Raw genomic sequence first — 18370 nt, 5'->3', positions numbered from 1 at the left:
ACAAACTGCAGATCACAATGTTACGATAATGCTGCCGTGATGGCAGGTCACACATCTGAAACGCGATGGAGCGCTAGAATACAAGCAGTTATCGTTATCATCTATGGGGTAGAGAATATAAAAGAACTAATAGAAAAGTTAGCAGAGCACACTACTACTACAAGTGACAACAGAAGTGAAGCTATAATTCTGTTGCAAAATATACTAACCTTTAGTTTTATAACTTTACTTCATTTCTGGTATGAAATCTTAAGAAGGATTGATCGTGTGCAACTCAGATTACAAGATCCTAGAATGAATTTTAGAAAAGTGTTCCATGATCTTGAATTATTAGCGACTGAACTAGCCGAAATTTGAGACAAGCTCTGTAAAGAGGTAATAGAAAAAGCAGAGTCTCTTTGTGAAAAATGGGATATGGATACAACAATACGTGCCTGGAGAATTGGCTATGGTGGTCTTTCCGCAGAAAGTGAAATTTCTCGCGTTATGAAAAGCACTCTTGATCGTCTCCAAGAAATGTGTACACGATTAAGTGACCTTAATTTCAAATTTGAATTTCTACTAGACGTTGAAAATTTATCAAACAAAGATAATGTTGATAACGACCTTGAAAAAAAAATTGTAAAAATCTGGGTGAATTTTATAATGCAGATTTCAATGTAATAGAACTTTTTATCAAAATATGTGACAGCAAAATGTTACTCCGCAGTAGAAAAGAAATTAAACCTAAAACTCCATTAGAATTTCTTACTTTTATAATCAATCTCGAATGAAGAAGATGTTTTTCCAAATCTGAGAGCTGCATTTCAAATACTCCTGACTATCTCAGTATCAATTGCTAGCTGCGAACGTTCATTCAGCAAATTAAAATTAATTTTGACAGATCGCCTAAGTGACCTAGCATTTTTAAGAGTGGAAAGAGAAAAATTTTAAATGATCAATTTTGATGATATTATTGATACATTTGCTTCATCAAAAGCACGGAAAATTTAGACATAGTAGTAGTTATATTAATGTATTATAATCATATGATTATTAAATATATGTATCTCCTTAGAGATAATAAATATTTACTTTTTTATTGATTAAAAATTGCGCGTTTTTAAAATATTTTTTTATAAGTATGCAAAATAAATAATAGGTATCTTTTGAACTAATTCTAGATGATCATATACATTTCAAAATCTAGTCTTGTTCTCTCAACTACATTTTTTGTCTCAAATTTAAAGCCTAGCTTGAGTCTATGACTTTATTTATTTTACTTTATTTATTTATTCATTTGCTATAATCCAAGTCGCCTATATATAAACCATATATATTTTACATATAATATTATATGGTTTTCGAATGGGGGGGGGCGCTAAAAGGGTATTGTGCCCCGGGCGCGAGTTAAGCTCGCTACGCCACTGCTTCCCACAATGATCAGTGTCTTCTTCGGCAGGCAGCGGATTTGGCCAGGAAGTCCGCCCTCTGATTCCCATCAACCCCAACTTGTGAGGGAATCCACTAGAAATTATCCTGTGAGGAAATATACACAGGGATTACAAAATATTTTGCGAAGCACATTTTACTTAGTTTCCACGATAAATGTATCAAAACTGTAAAAAGTACAGAAACTTTGAAATTCCTTTGCTAAAAATAATTACTGACATCCCCCCATCCGAATATAGCATAAAATACGATCAGAAGTTATAGGAGAATGTATCTGCATGATTTAAATAGGCATTTAATTATTCTAACATTATCTAGAAGTATTATTGCCATTGCAATATATATTATGATTGCATTATATGTTCTAAATACACAACTTAAAACGAAATCATAAAATTGACTAAAGATATTTAAACAACATTGTTTAAGTATGCAAAGGTGCTGTTCAGCTGTTCTATAACAACGTGTATGTCATGGCTTTAGCAGTTAAATATTCTTTACTGCGCCTTAAAAGTTATCGTTTCAAATCAGTATAAAGCTGGTTATCATTATAGGTTCATCACTTGAACAATCAAGGCTAACATCATGAAATCAATCATTCTTCTCTGCACTTTGGCACTCTTTCTTGTTGTCTGTGGTAAGTTCAGGGAAAATTAAATTAAGTAACTATTTTTGATAGTAATTGAAAATGAAACAAACAAATGGTTATATTTTGCTTTCTTAATTCTTTCACAATTACTGTATGGCATTGTGACGTATAAGTAGCCTTAATTTTGTGTCAATGTACAAATAATTTCTTTTTTTAAATCAAAGATAAAATAGCATTAAAATTGATCTAAACCAGTTTCTTAGTCCTAAGCGATAAGAAATTTTAGGGGGAGTCCATATGATTTTGAAACTTTTTACCGAGAACTAGAAAACAAACTCATATTCATTACAAATTTTTTATTTTAATTTTCATTCATTGTTATCTGCAAAAAAATATGTCATAAATCATCAATATGATAATTTTAAATTATAATTTTAAATTTTCAAAAACACTTTGGCTTCCTAGTTTTTAATCTTGAGAACTGTAGTCCATCAGTGACGAACAATCCTAAAAAAATCTCTAAAACTGCCCTTAAAATTAAGAATAGCAAAAATTTCTTTAAAAACATCTAAAAGTACTTTAAAAATGGGAAACATTATTTATAAAATAAACAAGAGTTTTAATATGAAACATTATTTCTTCCCTGGAATCGCATATATTTTTGATATGAATGCATATATTAATCTATTTCGAGTGGCGATTTCCATTAAATTTTGAAGTAGATATTAGTAAGAAAAAGTGTTTTATTACGTAAAAAGTTTTATTACGTAAAAGTATTAATTACGATAAGTAAAAGGCAAATATATTTGAAATATTTCAGATGAAAAAATTACTCAATATAAAACAATCATAAATTGTTAAAAAGATATCTTGGCAGTAAAATATAAATGTTTCCCATGTAAAAAAGACCTTACAAGGAAAAAAATACACCAGAACCCGTAAAAACAACCTTATACAGACAAATTTTCCTAAAGGGAAGTAAATGCATAAGCTATCAAAATCAGGGCTTTAATCATAAAAAATATTCAATCATTAATTACATAGAAAGACCATCAAATTATTTCAGAAGCAATTTTGGCAAATTATGTACCATAATTAATAACAAAAATAACAATAAAGCACCAGGGTTATACAAAAGAACACATCGAAATGTATATTATCACTGACAAAATGCATGCTCAGCTAATAAAAATATAGCGAAGCTTCCTCATTATTCCAAACAGATAGATAATTTTCGAAAATATAAATAAATAAAAAGGGGGATATTAGAGTAAAACAATTTAAGCAAAATGTGCATATCAGGTCGTCATATTACTGCTGCAAATGGCACAGCCAAATAATAATAAAACAATAAAAATTCAAAAATACAGGTGCAAAAAAAATAAATAAATAAAAAACTGGAGAAATAATTTTTAAAATATCTTTATTAAAAATACCTTTAGCAAAAATAAAAAAATTCACAAAATATAATCAGATGACAATAAGATTAGAATTTTACCAATAAATAAATTTAATTGGTTTCTAAGTGCTCGCCTTTTGAATGGACGCAAGCGCTTAATAAAATTTTCAGCAATGTGTCCCCATATGCCACCAAAGCTAGAGATAGAGAGCTTTTTTCGATCAGACCAGTGTCAAATTTTGGTGTATTATTTTCTGATGTCATTATTCGACTATTATTAAATAAAATAATTAATAAAAATTCAAAATAAAAAATAATATTTTTAAAAACCACGTTTTTGTATTGGAGAATAATAATTAAAAAAAAATTTGAAAAACGAAAAATGTGGGACCCATGAAATGCATAACAGTAATGTTATATTAGTGTGTGTATGTGTGCTCTTGAGAATATGTGTATGGTATATCTGTAATTGTAATTGTATCTGAATGTGGATGCGGAATATGTTTGTGTATATGCATATGTATTTGGATGTATATGTGGTTGTGCATGTGTATGAGTAAGAAAATGTGTATATGTATGTGTATATATAGTACTGTTATGTATTTCATGCGCCCCACGTTTTTCGTTTTTCAATTTTTTTTAATTATTATTCTCCACTACAAAAACGTGGTTTTTAAAAATATTATTTTTTATTTTGAATTTTTTTGTTTTAAATTATAATTTTTTTAATTTTTATTTTATATTTTTTAAAAGTTATTACTTTTCAATTATTATTCTTCACTACAAAAAACGCGGTTTTTAAAAATATATATTTTTATTTAGACTATTTTTCTTAGTCAAGACTACTACAAGACCAGTATTAAAATAATAGAACCTTCATTTTAAATTAGGGATACAAAAATCTTTATTCGCGATCGCAACGCTCGAGTACGCCGTCTAGCGGGAGCCTGTAAATATCAGACATTAATTTATCACGTTTTCATTTAGTTCCATCAAAATCATTGACTGAATAAGACGCCATTTTTTAGCAGCAAATAAGAAACAAAATTTCCCTAAGGAAAAGGCCGAAGAACTTGAAAAAAATCTCCAGAATATTAGTAAATCTTTCAGGAACAGAACACGCCAAACATTTGAAGAAAAATTCCTCAATAATTTTTAATTTCTTTTATCAACAAACTTGCAACTGATGACTTTCGATTTCGGATACTGTTACAGATGTGTGCATTAAGGTAAAATGCATTTCTTCTGTCTTCAATTCATTACGAATTAAAGTGAAGTCAACATTGCTTTCGTCATTCCAGTGAATAAATATGAATTCAGAACATACAGAATTGTAATAGTTATAGCATATTCTTCTTCGTTATAGAATAGTATATATTTCTGTATCCATATAATTTGGAAAACAACAATAAAAAATTATCCAAGTTACTTGAAATAGTGCCATTTGTGCTGATTCTTAATTAATTTTAATCGTTTTCTTGGTAAGTATTTTTTAGTTTTGAAAGAATAAGTTCAACTAGAATTCAGCTATTCTGTTTTTAGCTACATATTCAAATTCATATCAATTATAAAATTTTGCTGTGTAGTATGTTATCTAAAAGTAATGAAGGGATAAACTATGTATCTATTATTTGAGAATAAAGTTTTCAAACAAGGAACTTATCATTTTGGAATTCTCCGGGAATTATAAATCAGGTACGTGCAATGATTTTTACAATAAAAAATTTTCTTGTAAATATTTTTTCTTTCATTTGATGATGGTTCTCTACAGAATGGTTTTTTACGTCTGATTAAGAACTATAAGAATAATAAAAAAAGAAACAATATGAAAGTTTTTATTTCAATCTAAAGAATTCTTAAAATCGTTTTTTTATCCTAAGAATTCTTCATTTTCCGTTTTTTAGTTTATAAATTTTTGATAAAAATTGTTCTCAAAATACTTTTTTTGAAAAATTAAATGGTATAACATTATGTGTTTATGTATACTTCTTGTATTTTCCAATGTTTGAAGTATTATGATTCAGAAAAGTATGGAATAAAAATTCGGTACTTACGTATTAACGCCACCGCCGCTACAGATTTGGCGGGTTTTAAGTGCCGCCAATCTACACTTAAAATTTTTGCGACAATTCCTTAAAATAAAACACTTTATTTAAAATCAAAATAGTCAATCGGATTTCGGTGGAAAATGAGCCGATATAGAGTTTAGCATAGATTCAAAACAATCATATCGCCATATGAACTCTGATAAATAAGATTCCAAATGATATAACATTTCCAAAACGTACGTTTACCAAGATAAAGTTTCATGTTGTGGGAATTGATACATTTTCGTTTTTTCGGTAAAATATTTCCCTCCTGAAAAAATTAAATTGCATCTTGTTTTGTTTTTGGCAAATCCCAAAGACGAATTTTCGTAGCACTAAAAATGGCGACAAAAAAGAATTGATTTTTTGTTTTTGTTTCGTCAGCATTCTTTATTTTACGTTTCTTAGTTTCTAAATAATGATTTTTATTGAAACTTGAAATTTTTTGATAAAAATTGTTGTCAAAAAACTTTGTTTACAAAATTAAATTTCATAAAATTATGAGGCTTATGTATACTTTTTGTTCATTTTAATTTTTGAAGTAATATGATTCTTAAAACTATGGAATGTAAAGTTTAAATGGGCCTTTCATGTTATATCATTAAATTTAGTAATACTATTTCTCGGGCATTAGGTTTTAACTCTTATAAGAATATACATATTTTTTTCTGTTAATGTTCAAATATTTTTCCGATGTGTTTTGGATATTCCTTCTCTAATAAAAAGAGATACCATTTTGTTTTCGTTTGCATAAGAAAGAATATCAAGCATTTTTCTTTTTTAAATTTAATTAGCCACAATAAAGAAGAAACGTTGCAATGCTACGTGCTACATTAACGACGTCTCTAGAGTAACTGAATGACTGTTCATATAGAAATCGCAGGTATTAGTCTCATACAACAGCGCCCCCTATAGTTCGTTGCGATCGCGAATACTAATTTGAAATAATGGAATCGACAACAAAAGACAATCTCGAAAATAACTTTTTTTAAAATTTTAATTTTATTTTACTTTGTATGTCATTTTTCTCTTCATTTTCATGCGTTGTCATCCAATTCTGAACTATGTGCCAAATTTGAAGTTTGTAGTTAGTCGGGAAGTTAGTTTAAAATCTATTACAAAATTCCACCCGGACAGACATACATGGATTAATCTTTGGATAAACGAATTTCATTATTATGTGAAAAAAATTTCCAATTTGCTTAAAAAGTTCTCGAGACATTGCGAAATACGTTGAAAGTAAAATTAACACTATGGGATCCAAACTTTGAACCTCTCTCCTGACTAAACTATTGGGACTATATTCCCAAAATTGCGGCTAATCCCTATATTTTGAGGACAAGGAATCCAAGCGAGTGATTTTTCATGGAAAATACGTTTTTATGTCTGATCTCATAACTTAAAATATCGTTTGTAGTAGTTACTTAACATATTTAAGACCATCCCCTCGAACCATTAAGATCGAGTCCTAGTACGTGAAAATCCGATGTATTCAGGGGTATTTCTTTTTATTTGCTTTATTTTCTTCTTTTTTTTGGCACTTTACATCAGAATTCTATAACTATTTAAAATTCAATAATTAAATTAATTGAAATGAATTAAATTAGGGACTGGTCTGACACACTTCTGATTAATATTTTTCAATACGAAAGCAGAAAATTTATTCTCTCCAAATTTCAACATTTATTAAAGTTCGTCTTCGAGAATTCGCTGCTATCTGAGATAAATTATAAAATATTGTTTTCAAAATAACTAACATTTGAAGCGATAATCTCGCACAGCCTAAAATCAAAATCAACAGACATCCTTACAAATATTTAATTTTTAATCGTTTGACATGCAACGAATTTTTGCAGTTTTTAATCTGCTGCGCCATCTGTTGATGAACTTTGTGACTAAATTTTACATTTGAGAGAAAATAAAATGACTTTTTAAACAAAGTACAACAAAGTGTATATTTCTTTATCCTTCCGTTATTCTTGAATGAATTATTCCAGGCAGGAGTTATTTTTGACTCTATCAGTATGAGTCAGTATTTTTGGAATACATATTAATAAATTATAATTGCAAAATTTTGTAAAGGTGCTGACGATGTGTGCAACTTGCCTTTCGAGACCGGACCTTGTAGAGCCGGCTTCTTAAGATTCCATTTCGATAAAGCATCTGGGGGATGCAAGCAGTTTGTTTATGGAGGATGCCAAGGAAATGGAAATAATTTTAAGACTGAAAAAGAATGCCAAGACGCTTGCGGTAATCTTTACTTTTCCTTTTATTTTAAGGAATTAAATAAATTAAGAATTGTATATTATAGTATATTAATTGTATATTATAATAAAGCCAATTTAAATAGATGTATAAATGGTCATTGAGGCAAAGTAGCATTGAGGAGTGATGATAGATATTCTAGTCTTCAATGACAATTTCACAGACAAAGGGCCATTCCTGACAGAACAAACCATAGGGCCATTCTTACTGGATGCAATTTTTTTGCAAGTGATTGTTGTTGTTGCAGTTCATTTACGTTGCACTAGATCTGCACAATGGGCTATTGGCGAGGGTTTGGGAAACATCCCTGAGGATGATCCGAAGACATGCCATCACAATTTCGATCTTCTGCAGTGGAAATGGCTTCCCGCTTCGGTAGCCCGTCGACCTGCACGCGAATTCGAACACTTTACGGTAGAACAGTTTAACGAGGACCAATACAGCACACCCTCGGTCCCTACGCAGACTGATGCAAGTGGTCACGCACCCGCACACTGACTGCAGCTAGTGATGCTTGACTTCGGTGATCTGCTGGGAACCGTGCCTTAATGATCAGTCCACTCCGGGACTTTTGCAAGTGAGAAACTTGCATGTGGACGAAGGTTTTATTAACAAGATTTTCGCGAGCAAATATTTTCCACCAATCTAGTTCTCATTTGCATGCATAAAAAATCACAGTCAATGTAAATGGTCCTGTAGAAATGAATTCATATGAAAACTGCCTGCAAAAAATGCCAATATATGATTTTTTTGCATACAGTATGAAATTCATGTGTGTGAATTGAAGTTCAATAGCGAATGAGTAATCTATTTATATTTACCCTCATTGGTAAAATAAATTAACCTGGAAAAAGCTCATAAAATCAGGTTCTCGCTTGCATCTCCAAATTTGCACGCGCTGTTTTTCCCATGCAGTGAGAATAGCCCTAGTACTGACAGGCGGCATAGGCATTTCGTTTATGTCACACTGGAACTACACAAAGGGCTATTGGCGACAGTCTGAGAAACATCTTTGAGGATGATACGAAGACATGCCATCACAATTTGTGAGGCAACTTCCTCAATTTAGATAGAGGGTTGTTCTGAAGGGAAAGGAAATTTTCTCCAGATCTCTGTAACTAAGATACTGTTCAGCAACCGACACCTAGACTTTCGCTCCAAGGATTTTACGATCACGTAAATCGTATGTACTCGGTTGGTCTTTGCAGAGTCGAGTATCGAACCCCGGTCCATCCGGACTGAAGTCCGATTCTCTAACTATTGGCTTAATACGACCCTTCATTTATAGAGCATTCTCACCGTACGTAATTCACATTTGCAAAAACCCGCAAATTTGACTCGCATAGTTTCCTGTAATTCCTTAATGTATTCATGCAGTCGCTAAACGTTCACACAGAACAATCGGATGCAGTGAGCATGGCCACTTTATAGGTGTCGAATAATATTTTTGCGCAATCGCAGAAGATAGTGCATAAAATTCTTGCTGCGAGATTATAATTTTGCCCTATATTTTGCTACAAAATGTTGACAACAGAATAATTAGCTGTTGATTCAGTGTAATGTTATTTCAGCTATTTAGGGGAGGTTATAAAATGGTAGCACTGAGAGCTGATCCAATTTAGGTTTAACGGCTAAAAATATTCACCTCCATTAACTTGTAATCTTCAACCGAACCCAGAAGACAAAGAAACTCCTCAATCAAGCATTGAGATTAACTAGTCTTTCCTGAAGGACTTTTTGATGGAGCTAACCCGTATTTTCACAGCATGTTTATTCAAACCACGATGGCAAGTGAATTCTAACCCATGATCCGGTTGACACTAAAAAAATTTTCTTCAGCACTGTGGTAGGTAAGAGGCAGGGGCAGGAACCATATCATCCAGTCATCACTGGGATTCGAACTTTGATCGCTTCGAAACGCTTCACAGGTGAACAACGTGTTGTCTTGGTTAAGTTGAAGTGTAATTTTTCATTATTGCGATCAGGACACACAGATCAGATCATGAAATTTAATCCTTTTTTTTCGAAGTCTAAGTTTATGTTAACATGCCCACGACCTTCTATGCTCTGAGAAATAAAATTGAGTGCCTTTTAAACGAAATTTAACCAGACTTATACAAAACGGACATTAAATATTTTGATAACTATGTATGTCCCTTCATCAAGCAATATACATATTCTATAGACACTTAGTGAGTCAATAAAAAAAATCTTAATTGAAAACATGAGTTTTGTTTTTCAAAATTATTTCTTGTGTGAATTTTTCTTAACTTGCACGTTGTATCCTAAAATAGCTTAAATTTTCTTATTTTTGTAGCTTGAATGAATCAACAGGAAAGAAGAACAAAAAGAATATGTGTGGTTGGATAACAATACTTAAAACTGAAAGTATATGTACAGAAAAATAATTATGATTATGCATGTCAATAAAAACAATTTTCCAAGAGTTTTTTCACTGATTTTTATGAACAGGGCTCAAATGAGCTTTTTAACTAAAAAACTAAGATAAATAATGTCGATCATAAGTGCCAACGATATTTTTATAAGGGTGAACAAAATGTATAAAATCAATAAATAAATTATTTTAAAGGTAAAAAAGAACAAGATTCCGAAGATTATTTTCAAATATTCTTCGGGAAATACAGCTAATTTAAGGAATGCAGCATTTTAATTAATTTATTTTAGAAAAATTCATTTATTTTGGAAATTTTTTTGTTTGCTTCAAAAAAAAAAATTTGTGGATAACAAGAAGTAAAATAAAATTACTTTAAAGTCGTCTATTTCGATAATTTTACAATGAATTACAGGGTAAAAAATTGCTGTTATTTTTACAGTAACTTTTGATATATTTTTACAACACCAATGTCGTAACAATAAATGAAAATATTTTTCGCTGTGAAATCAGTTGTTTCTAGTCACTTGCGCCTTAGAACCAATCGAAATTATCACTGACTGAAATCGTTTGCTGCCATTTTTCTGTTGGTTTTAAAACAGTGGATTAGCATGTTTTTTCTTATTTAATTAGCTTGTTTGATAATTAGTAATTTTGTTGACATTAGTAGTTTTTTATTCGCGTGCAGGTCGTTGGGCTACCGAAGCGGGGGTGCCATCCCCTCTGCAGAGGATCAAAATTGTGATGGCATGTCTTCGGATCATCCTCAAGGATGTTTCCCAGACCGTCGCCAATAGCCCATTGTGCAGCTCTAGTGCGACGTAAATGAACTACAACTACAACTAGTAATTTTGTATTGTTGTAATTTTTACATAATATTAATAAGCTTTTTTAATATGATAGAGATGGGGTTGAAAATCAATTAAATTCTGTTGAAGCTGGTGTATTCCCTGGTTTTGAAGCAAAAATTTGATTTATGAAACTGAGCAATTAAAGCTATAAAGAAGAGTGTACTTAATCTTAGATCAATTGGGTACTTGCAACTCGAGAAGAAGACGATCACTGGAACACAGACACGTGACCTATGATCTCAGTGTCAGCTGATCGTTTACATACAATACGGCATGTTAAAGACGAGCTAAATTTATCCGCATAAGTTAGAATGCTGACCTAATAACGTGAACCTCAATAAATACAAAGCTTTACAATACAACGTACTTATATTAACGATGAGTTAATTAAAACATTTAACATTCAAAACGATTAAATTTCTTTAAAGAAAACAAATAATGCGATTAAATTAAAAAGGTGTACAGTATATTTAATAACAGCATATTTAATGACAATAGTATTATTTAAACGCGTGGACAATGTTTTTTGAAAATATTTTTATATTCCTATTATATACGAATATTTCATTGATAACCTGTAAGATGATATGTTATAATGATTTGTACGATTCTTAATTTGTATTTTATGAGATTGCGTATGAGATATTAAATATATATCATATCATATGCGATATTCAATAATAATGGAAGATATTTGTCACCGTTATTTGTTTCATAAACATTAGTTTATTTTTGACATTGTCTCGTTAGTTAAACTATTTAAACACTTGTCACTTTCAATATGTAGTGCTTTTATACTAGTAGTATCTATATATATATTTCTCTTACACGGCGACAAAAAAAAAGCCTCATTACAACTCCCCTAATGGCAACGCTAGAAAATCGACCTATGATTGCCGCTAAAAATGTCACATGCCAAATCTAGCAGAGGTGGCTCAACATATAGCGCTTTTCAAAACGGAAACGGAAATAACCTTAAGCTAGGCAGAAGTGAGTAGTCTTTGTCGATAGATCTCTATGTTAGTATTTTGTCGAAAGCGCCTTTTTTCACGAATTTATATAATACGAATTTATTTGACGATTTTTGATTTATATCACGATTTTATTTGTTTTATTATTGTTATTAGTTATTCATTGAAAAATGAGTCTCAGTCGTGCTGTTACGCTTCAAGATTTTATACAATAGCACATTTCTAATAAGTTTAACGAATTACATTCATTTATTTGAATTCAAATTTATTTTAATGACTTAGTATTTACTAAAAAAAACGTAAGTTTTTTTTTAAAAAAAATTTTGTTATATGGATTTGAATGATGGTTTTGAATTCTTAGAATTTTGTGTATTTGCGATGTACCTAAGTCAGTAGCGAGCGAAGACAGCTTGGTTTGCGTAGCAATTTTCGGGGGTTGGCGAGAGTTAGCGAGAAGGGGGCGCAGCCCACTAGTTTTTATATAATGCTCCAAAGTGGATGAAAAATCCCACACTAAATTGTGCTGTTTAAGTTGACCGTAATTTATTGGTATTTTTGGGAATGCTAAAGCAAATTTTCATAATGCAAATTTTCATAATTTCAAAAGTTAAATTTTTTTTTAAAGTGAATGTATTAAATAATCTTTTATCTGTTTAGTCACGGGTAAATATGATTTACAAAAATTCTATTTCATGTTAGTCATAAACAGTTGAATTTTCTTAAACTTATTTATTAAGACAAATATATGGGTATTGGAGGTTTGATTAAAAATATCTCTAGAACCACTTAAAATTAAACAAAAAATAGTTTAAAAGAAAACATAAAAACAGCTAAACATTAAAAACAAAGTAATGATACTGCAAAGTGATTTCTTAGATTTTAAATTAAAAAATGCTCTCCCTCACGCTGATGTAAAATAAAAATAGGGTTAAATGAAAATTTATTAATCATTTTAATAATAATAAAAATTCGCCTAGAACTTTAAAAGAATAAAAAAAAAGAACATTTTTTGATTGTTCGATACTTGGTTTGTTTTGGGAAAAAAATGGTTTTCATATTACAGGCAGCGAGAAAGGGGAATTTCATTCTTCGGTTATCAAAAGTAACGTACTCTGCTCCTCCTTCAAGAGACTCTTTATTTCCAGTAGCTATGGCAACAGATTATAAAGATTTGAATTTACTAGAAACGTATAATGGCAGACAGTAAAAATATGCTGTAATTTTTTTTATGCCGGATGATTTTTTTTTTCCTTTAAATTCTTCAAAAGACTTCTCAAAGCATACATTGTAGCTTTGCAAACAAGTATTTTAACTACGAAAAAGAAAAACTCTATTGAAATCTGTAGAATCAGTAGCAAGGAAATCGAGACGAAAACACCGAAACCAGTTTGGTTGTCGGATGAAAACTTGTAGATGTATATTATTATGTTTTTTTTTAACTCCCTTCAATTTCCATTATGTAGTGAAACAGGTTTTTATATCTTCAGTTTCGCACTTTGCTCAGAAATGAATAGATAGATTTTGTATTTTTCCTTGCTATAATATTATTTTGGAACCCATTATATATATGCTTTTTTCCCCCTTACTTTCTGATATTTTTTTAATTAAGAATGGTCGTAATGGTATAACCTATCATGGTATGCTCAGAAATGATTAGATAGATTTTGTATTTTTCCTTGCTATAATATTATTTTGGAACCCATTATATATATGCTTTTTTCCCCCTTACTTTCTGATATTTTTTTAATTAAGAATGGTCGTAATGGTATAACCTATCATGGTATGCTCAGAAATGATTAGATAGATTTTGTATTTTTCCTTGCTATAATATTATTTTGGAACCCATTATTTATATGCTTTTTTCCCCCTTACTTTCTGATATTTTTTTAATTAAGAATGGTCGTAATGGTATAACCTATCATGGTATGCTCAGAAATGATTAGATAGATTTTGTATTTTTCCTTGCTATAATATTATTTTGGAACCCATTATATATATGCTTTTTTCCCCCTTACTTTCTGATATTTTTTTAATTAAGAATGGTCGTAATGGTATAACCTATCATGGTATGCTCAGAAATGATTAGATAGATTTTGTATTTTTCCTTGCTATAATATTATTTTGGAACCCATTATTTATATGCTTTTTTCCCCCTTACTTTCTGATATTTTTTTAATTAAGAATGGTCGTAATGGTATAACCTATCATGGTATGCTCAGAAATGATTAGATAGATTTTGTATTTTTCCTTGCTATAATATTATTTTGGAACCCATTATATATATGCTTTTTCCCCCTTACTTTCTGATATTTTTTTAATTAAGAATGGTCGTAATGGTATAACCTATCATGGTATGCTCAGAAATGATTAGATAGATTTTGTATTTTTCCTTGCTATAATATTATTTTGGAACCCATTATATATATGCTTTTTCCCCCTTACTTTCTGATATTTTTTTAATTAAGAATGGTCGTAATGGTATAACCTATCATGGTATGCTCAGAAATGATTAGATAGATTTTGTATTTTTCCTTGCTATAATATTATTTTGGAACCCATTATTTATATGCTTTTTTCCCCCTTACTTTCTGATATTTTTTTAATTAAGAATGGTCGTAATGGTATAACCTATCATGGTATGCTCAGAAATGATTAGATAGATTTTGTATTTTTCCTTGCTATAATATTATTTTGGAACCCATTATATATATGCTTTTTCCCCCTTACTTTCTGATATTTTTTTAATTAAGAATGGTCGTAATGGTATAACCTATCATGGTATGCTCAGAAATGATTAGATAGATTTTGTATTTTTCCTTGCTATAATATTATTTTGGAACCCATTATTTATATGCTTTTTTCCCCCTTACTTTCTGATATTTTTTTAATTAAGAATGGTCGTAATGGTATAACCTATCATGGTATGCTCAGAAATGATTAGATAGATTTTGTATTTTTCCTTGCTATAATATTATTTTGGAACCCATTATATATATGCTTTTTCCCCCTTACTTTCTGATATTTTTTTAATTAAGAATGGTCGTAATGGTATAACCTATCATGGTATGCTCAGAAATGATTAGATAGATTTTGTATTTTTCCTTGCTATAATATTATTTTGGAACCCATTATTTATATGCTTTTTTCCCCCTTACTTTCTGATATTTTTTTAATTAAGAATGGTCGTAATGGTATAACCTATCATGGTATGCTCAGAAATGATTAGATAGATTTTGTATTTTTCCTTGCTATAATATTATTTTGGAACCCATTATATATATGCTTTTTCCCCCTTACTTTCTGATATTTTTTTAATTAAGAATGGTCGTAATGGTATAACCTATCATGGTATGCTCAGAAATGATTAGATAGATTTTGTATTTTTCCTTGCTATAATATTATTTTGGAACCCATTATTTATATGCTTTTTTCCCCCTTACTTTCTGATATTTTTTTAATTAAGAATGGTCGTAATGGTATAACCTATCATGGTATGCTCAGAAATGATTAGATAGATTTTGTATTTTTCCTTGCTATAATATTATTTTGGAACCCATTATATATATGCTTTTTCCCCCTTACTTTCTGATATTTTTTTAATTAAGAATGGTCGTAATGGTATAACCTATCATGGTATGCTCAGAAATGATTAGATAGATTTTGTATTTTTCCTTGCTATAATATTATTTTGGAACCCATTATATATATGCTTTTTCCCCCTTACTTTCTGATATTTTTTTAATTAAGAATGGTCGTAATGGTATAACCTATCATGGTATGCTCAGAAATGATTAGATAGATTTTGTATTTTTCCTTGCTATAATATTATTTTGGAACCCATTATATATATGCTTTTTTCCCCCTTACTTTCTGATATTTTTTTAATTAAGAATGGTCGTAATGGTATAACCTATCATGGTATGCTCAGAAATGATTAGATAGATTTTGTATTTTTCCTTGCTATAATATTATTTTGGAACCCATTATATATATGCTTTTTCCCCCTTACTTTCTGATATTTTTTTAATTAAGAATGGTCGTAATGGTATAACCTATCATGGTATGCTCAGAAATGATTAGATAGATTTTGTATTTTTCCTTGCTATAATATTATTTTGGAACCCATTATTTATATGCTTTTTTCCCCCTTACTTTCTGATATTTTTTTAATTAAGAATGGTCGTAATGGTATAACCTATCATGGTATGCTCAGAAATGATTAGATAGATTTTGTATTTTTCCTTGCTATAATATTATTTTGGAACCCATTATATATATGCTTTTTCCCCCTTACTTTCTGATATTTTTTTAATTAAGAATGGTCGTAATGGTATAACCTATCATGGTATGCTCAGAAATGATTAGATAGATTTTGTATTTTTCCTTGCTATAATATTATTTTGGAACCCATTATTTATATGCTTTTTTCCCCCTTACTTTCTGATATTTTTTTAATTAAGAATGGTCGTAATGGTATAACCTATCATGGTATGCTCAGAAATGATTAGATAGATTTTGTATTTTTCCTTGCTATAATATTATTTTGGAACCCATTATATATATGCTTTTTTCCCCCTTACTTTCTGATATTTTTTTAATTAAGAATGGTCGTAATGGTATAACCTATCATGGTATCTGTATGGTACAATTCTGTGTATCAAGATAGGTTAAAAGTTCCAGATTCATTTAATTCGAAAGGAAAATTAATTGCTTTGTTTTCAAAAAAGAAAAGAAAATTAAACAGGTCTGTAAAAGAAAATTCATGGAGACCAGAGAACATTTCGTTATTCAGACATGAATAGCTATGAGAAAATACTTATGATTTGCTTTATATTAGTGTATGAAGTCGGGAAAAAAACACCAGCATTCAGCTGAACACTTCGATCATATAAAAAATTGTAATTAATTTCACATTTGATTCTTGGATGTCCAGTCAAACATGCTGGGCTAGTAAGTAGCGATATACCAATTGCAGCTTTATAGTGCTATTCTCAATTGAATTAAAGTTACATTTAATAACGATACTTTAATTTTTTTCGTAGTTGAAATTTTCCATAATTAAATATCTAGCAATCTAGAACAAACAAGTTTAAGGAGTAAAATTTTCAGATTATTGTGTTATTAATGAGTGTAAATATCATATATGGTAATCTATACACATAATAAAATAAAGTAATTGTGTGTGTCAGCATACTGGATTGCTGATATAGACACTGAAAATACGATTTTCGAATTTTTTTAAAAACATATTTTTAATTCAGAGACATTTATAAAATGGAATTTTTTCATTGGCTTAAAGGAAGCCTTAGTTTTAAATTTTTAACTATAGGTGGCTAAGTTTTGCTAAATATTTTAAAGATAATATGAGGGGTATCATAAAGCTTTAATCGAAAAGGTTGTTAATTGAGCATTCTGTAATATTAAATTATTTTTTGTTCCATACGTTAGATTATCTGAATAATCAACGTGATCGTAGTAATAGAGGCAGACTACGTCACTAAATCAGTACTCCTAAGGTTACCAGTCACCAATTGTTTAGTTTGTTAATACTTATGCCTTTAAAACGTGTTAATGTAATCTGGAACTATCAGTGTTCAACTTCGTAACCTTGTACTTTTGAACCCAACCCGGAAAAAAATGTAACTACTGGATGAAGCATTGGGAAAAACTAGTTTTCGTTTAGGAATTTTTGTTGGAAGTAACGCACATTTACGTTACATGGGGAGAAAAACCTCCCACAGTTAGCCCGATGACAATGTGATACTAACTCATGAATCGTCTACCACTGAGAATATTTTACTTCAGCACTGTGTGTTGGTATCAACCAGCCACAGCTGGAAACGAACCTGGGTCACCTCAACGGGAGGCGGGTGCTCTATCCCCTGAGCCACCGCCGCTCTGTTTTATTGAGGTTTCGAACTATACTAAGTTCTGCTATACGATATTTTTACATTGTTTCACACAGAAAGTAAAAATAATTTAATGAAATGAATTAGCGTTTTCTAAGCAAAATTTATTAATAGTTACAAAATTTTTGTTTTCTATATAACTGCAGAATTAAACCCTAGTAAAACAATAATCTTAGCAGAAAAGTGCATTGTTAAGCCAATTTTTTTAATTTTAGCGATTTCGATACCCTCTTATTAAAATATATTAAACTGATCAAAGTTATTTAACTGTGCACATGGTATAAGTACTCTAAACTTTAATTTTATAACCGTCGTTGTACAGTCGGCCCAATTTTTGGTTTACGACTACTAATGTTCAACACCGTAGCCTTGTAATTTTGAACCCGATCCAGAAGACAAAGGAAATCCTGAATCAAGTACTGGAAGAAATTCTGCCTTCATGTAGAACTTTTTAATGGAACAAACCAGCATTTGCT

The 18370-nt window shown here is 30.1% G+C and overlaps 1 protein-coding gene across 1 annotated transcript; it reads left to right on the top strand.

Annotated features, from left to right (window-relative positions):
* Window positions 1-1878: 1878 nt before the first annotated feature.
* Window positions 1879-10217, top strand: LOC147808124 (hemolymph trypsin inhibitor B-like). Its single transcript, XM_087166051.1, has 3 exons — window positions 1879-2068; window positions 7589-7756; window positions 10089-10217. The coding sequence occupies exons 1-3, from the start codon at window positions 2017-2019 to the stop codon at window positions 10091-10093; spliced, it is 225 nt and encodes a 74-aa protein (XP_087022177.1). The 5' UTR covers window positions 1879-2016; the 3' UTR covers window positions 10094-10217.
* Window positions 10218-18370: the final 8153 nt, after the last annotated feature.

This window comes from Parasteatoda tepidariorum, chromosome 6, assembly GCF_982258835.1.
Source record: "Parasteatoda tepidariorum strain Cologne lab strain chromosome 6, Ptep-v5.0, whole genome shotgun sequence".
Classification (NCBI taxonomy): Eukaryota; Metazoa; Arthropoda; class Arachnida; order Araneae; family Theridiidae; genus Parasteatoda; species Parasteatoda tepidariorum.
This window is presented reverse-complemented; position numbering and strand designations above follow the sequence as displayed.

Bases quoted from the DNA above. Each gene is read 5' to 3' on its own strand.
- LOC147808124 (XM_087166051.1), top strand. From the start codon at position 2,017: ATGAAATCAATCATTCTTCTCTGCACTTTGGCACTCTTTCTTGTTGTC. The intron at 2,069-7,588 runs GTAAGTTCAGGG...AATTTTGTAAAG, and splicing joins ACTCTTTCTTGTTGTCTGTG to GTGCTGACGATGTGTGCAAC.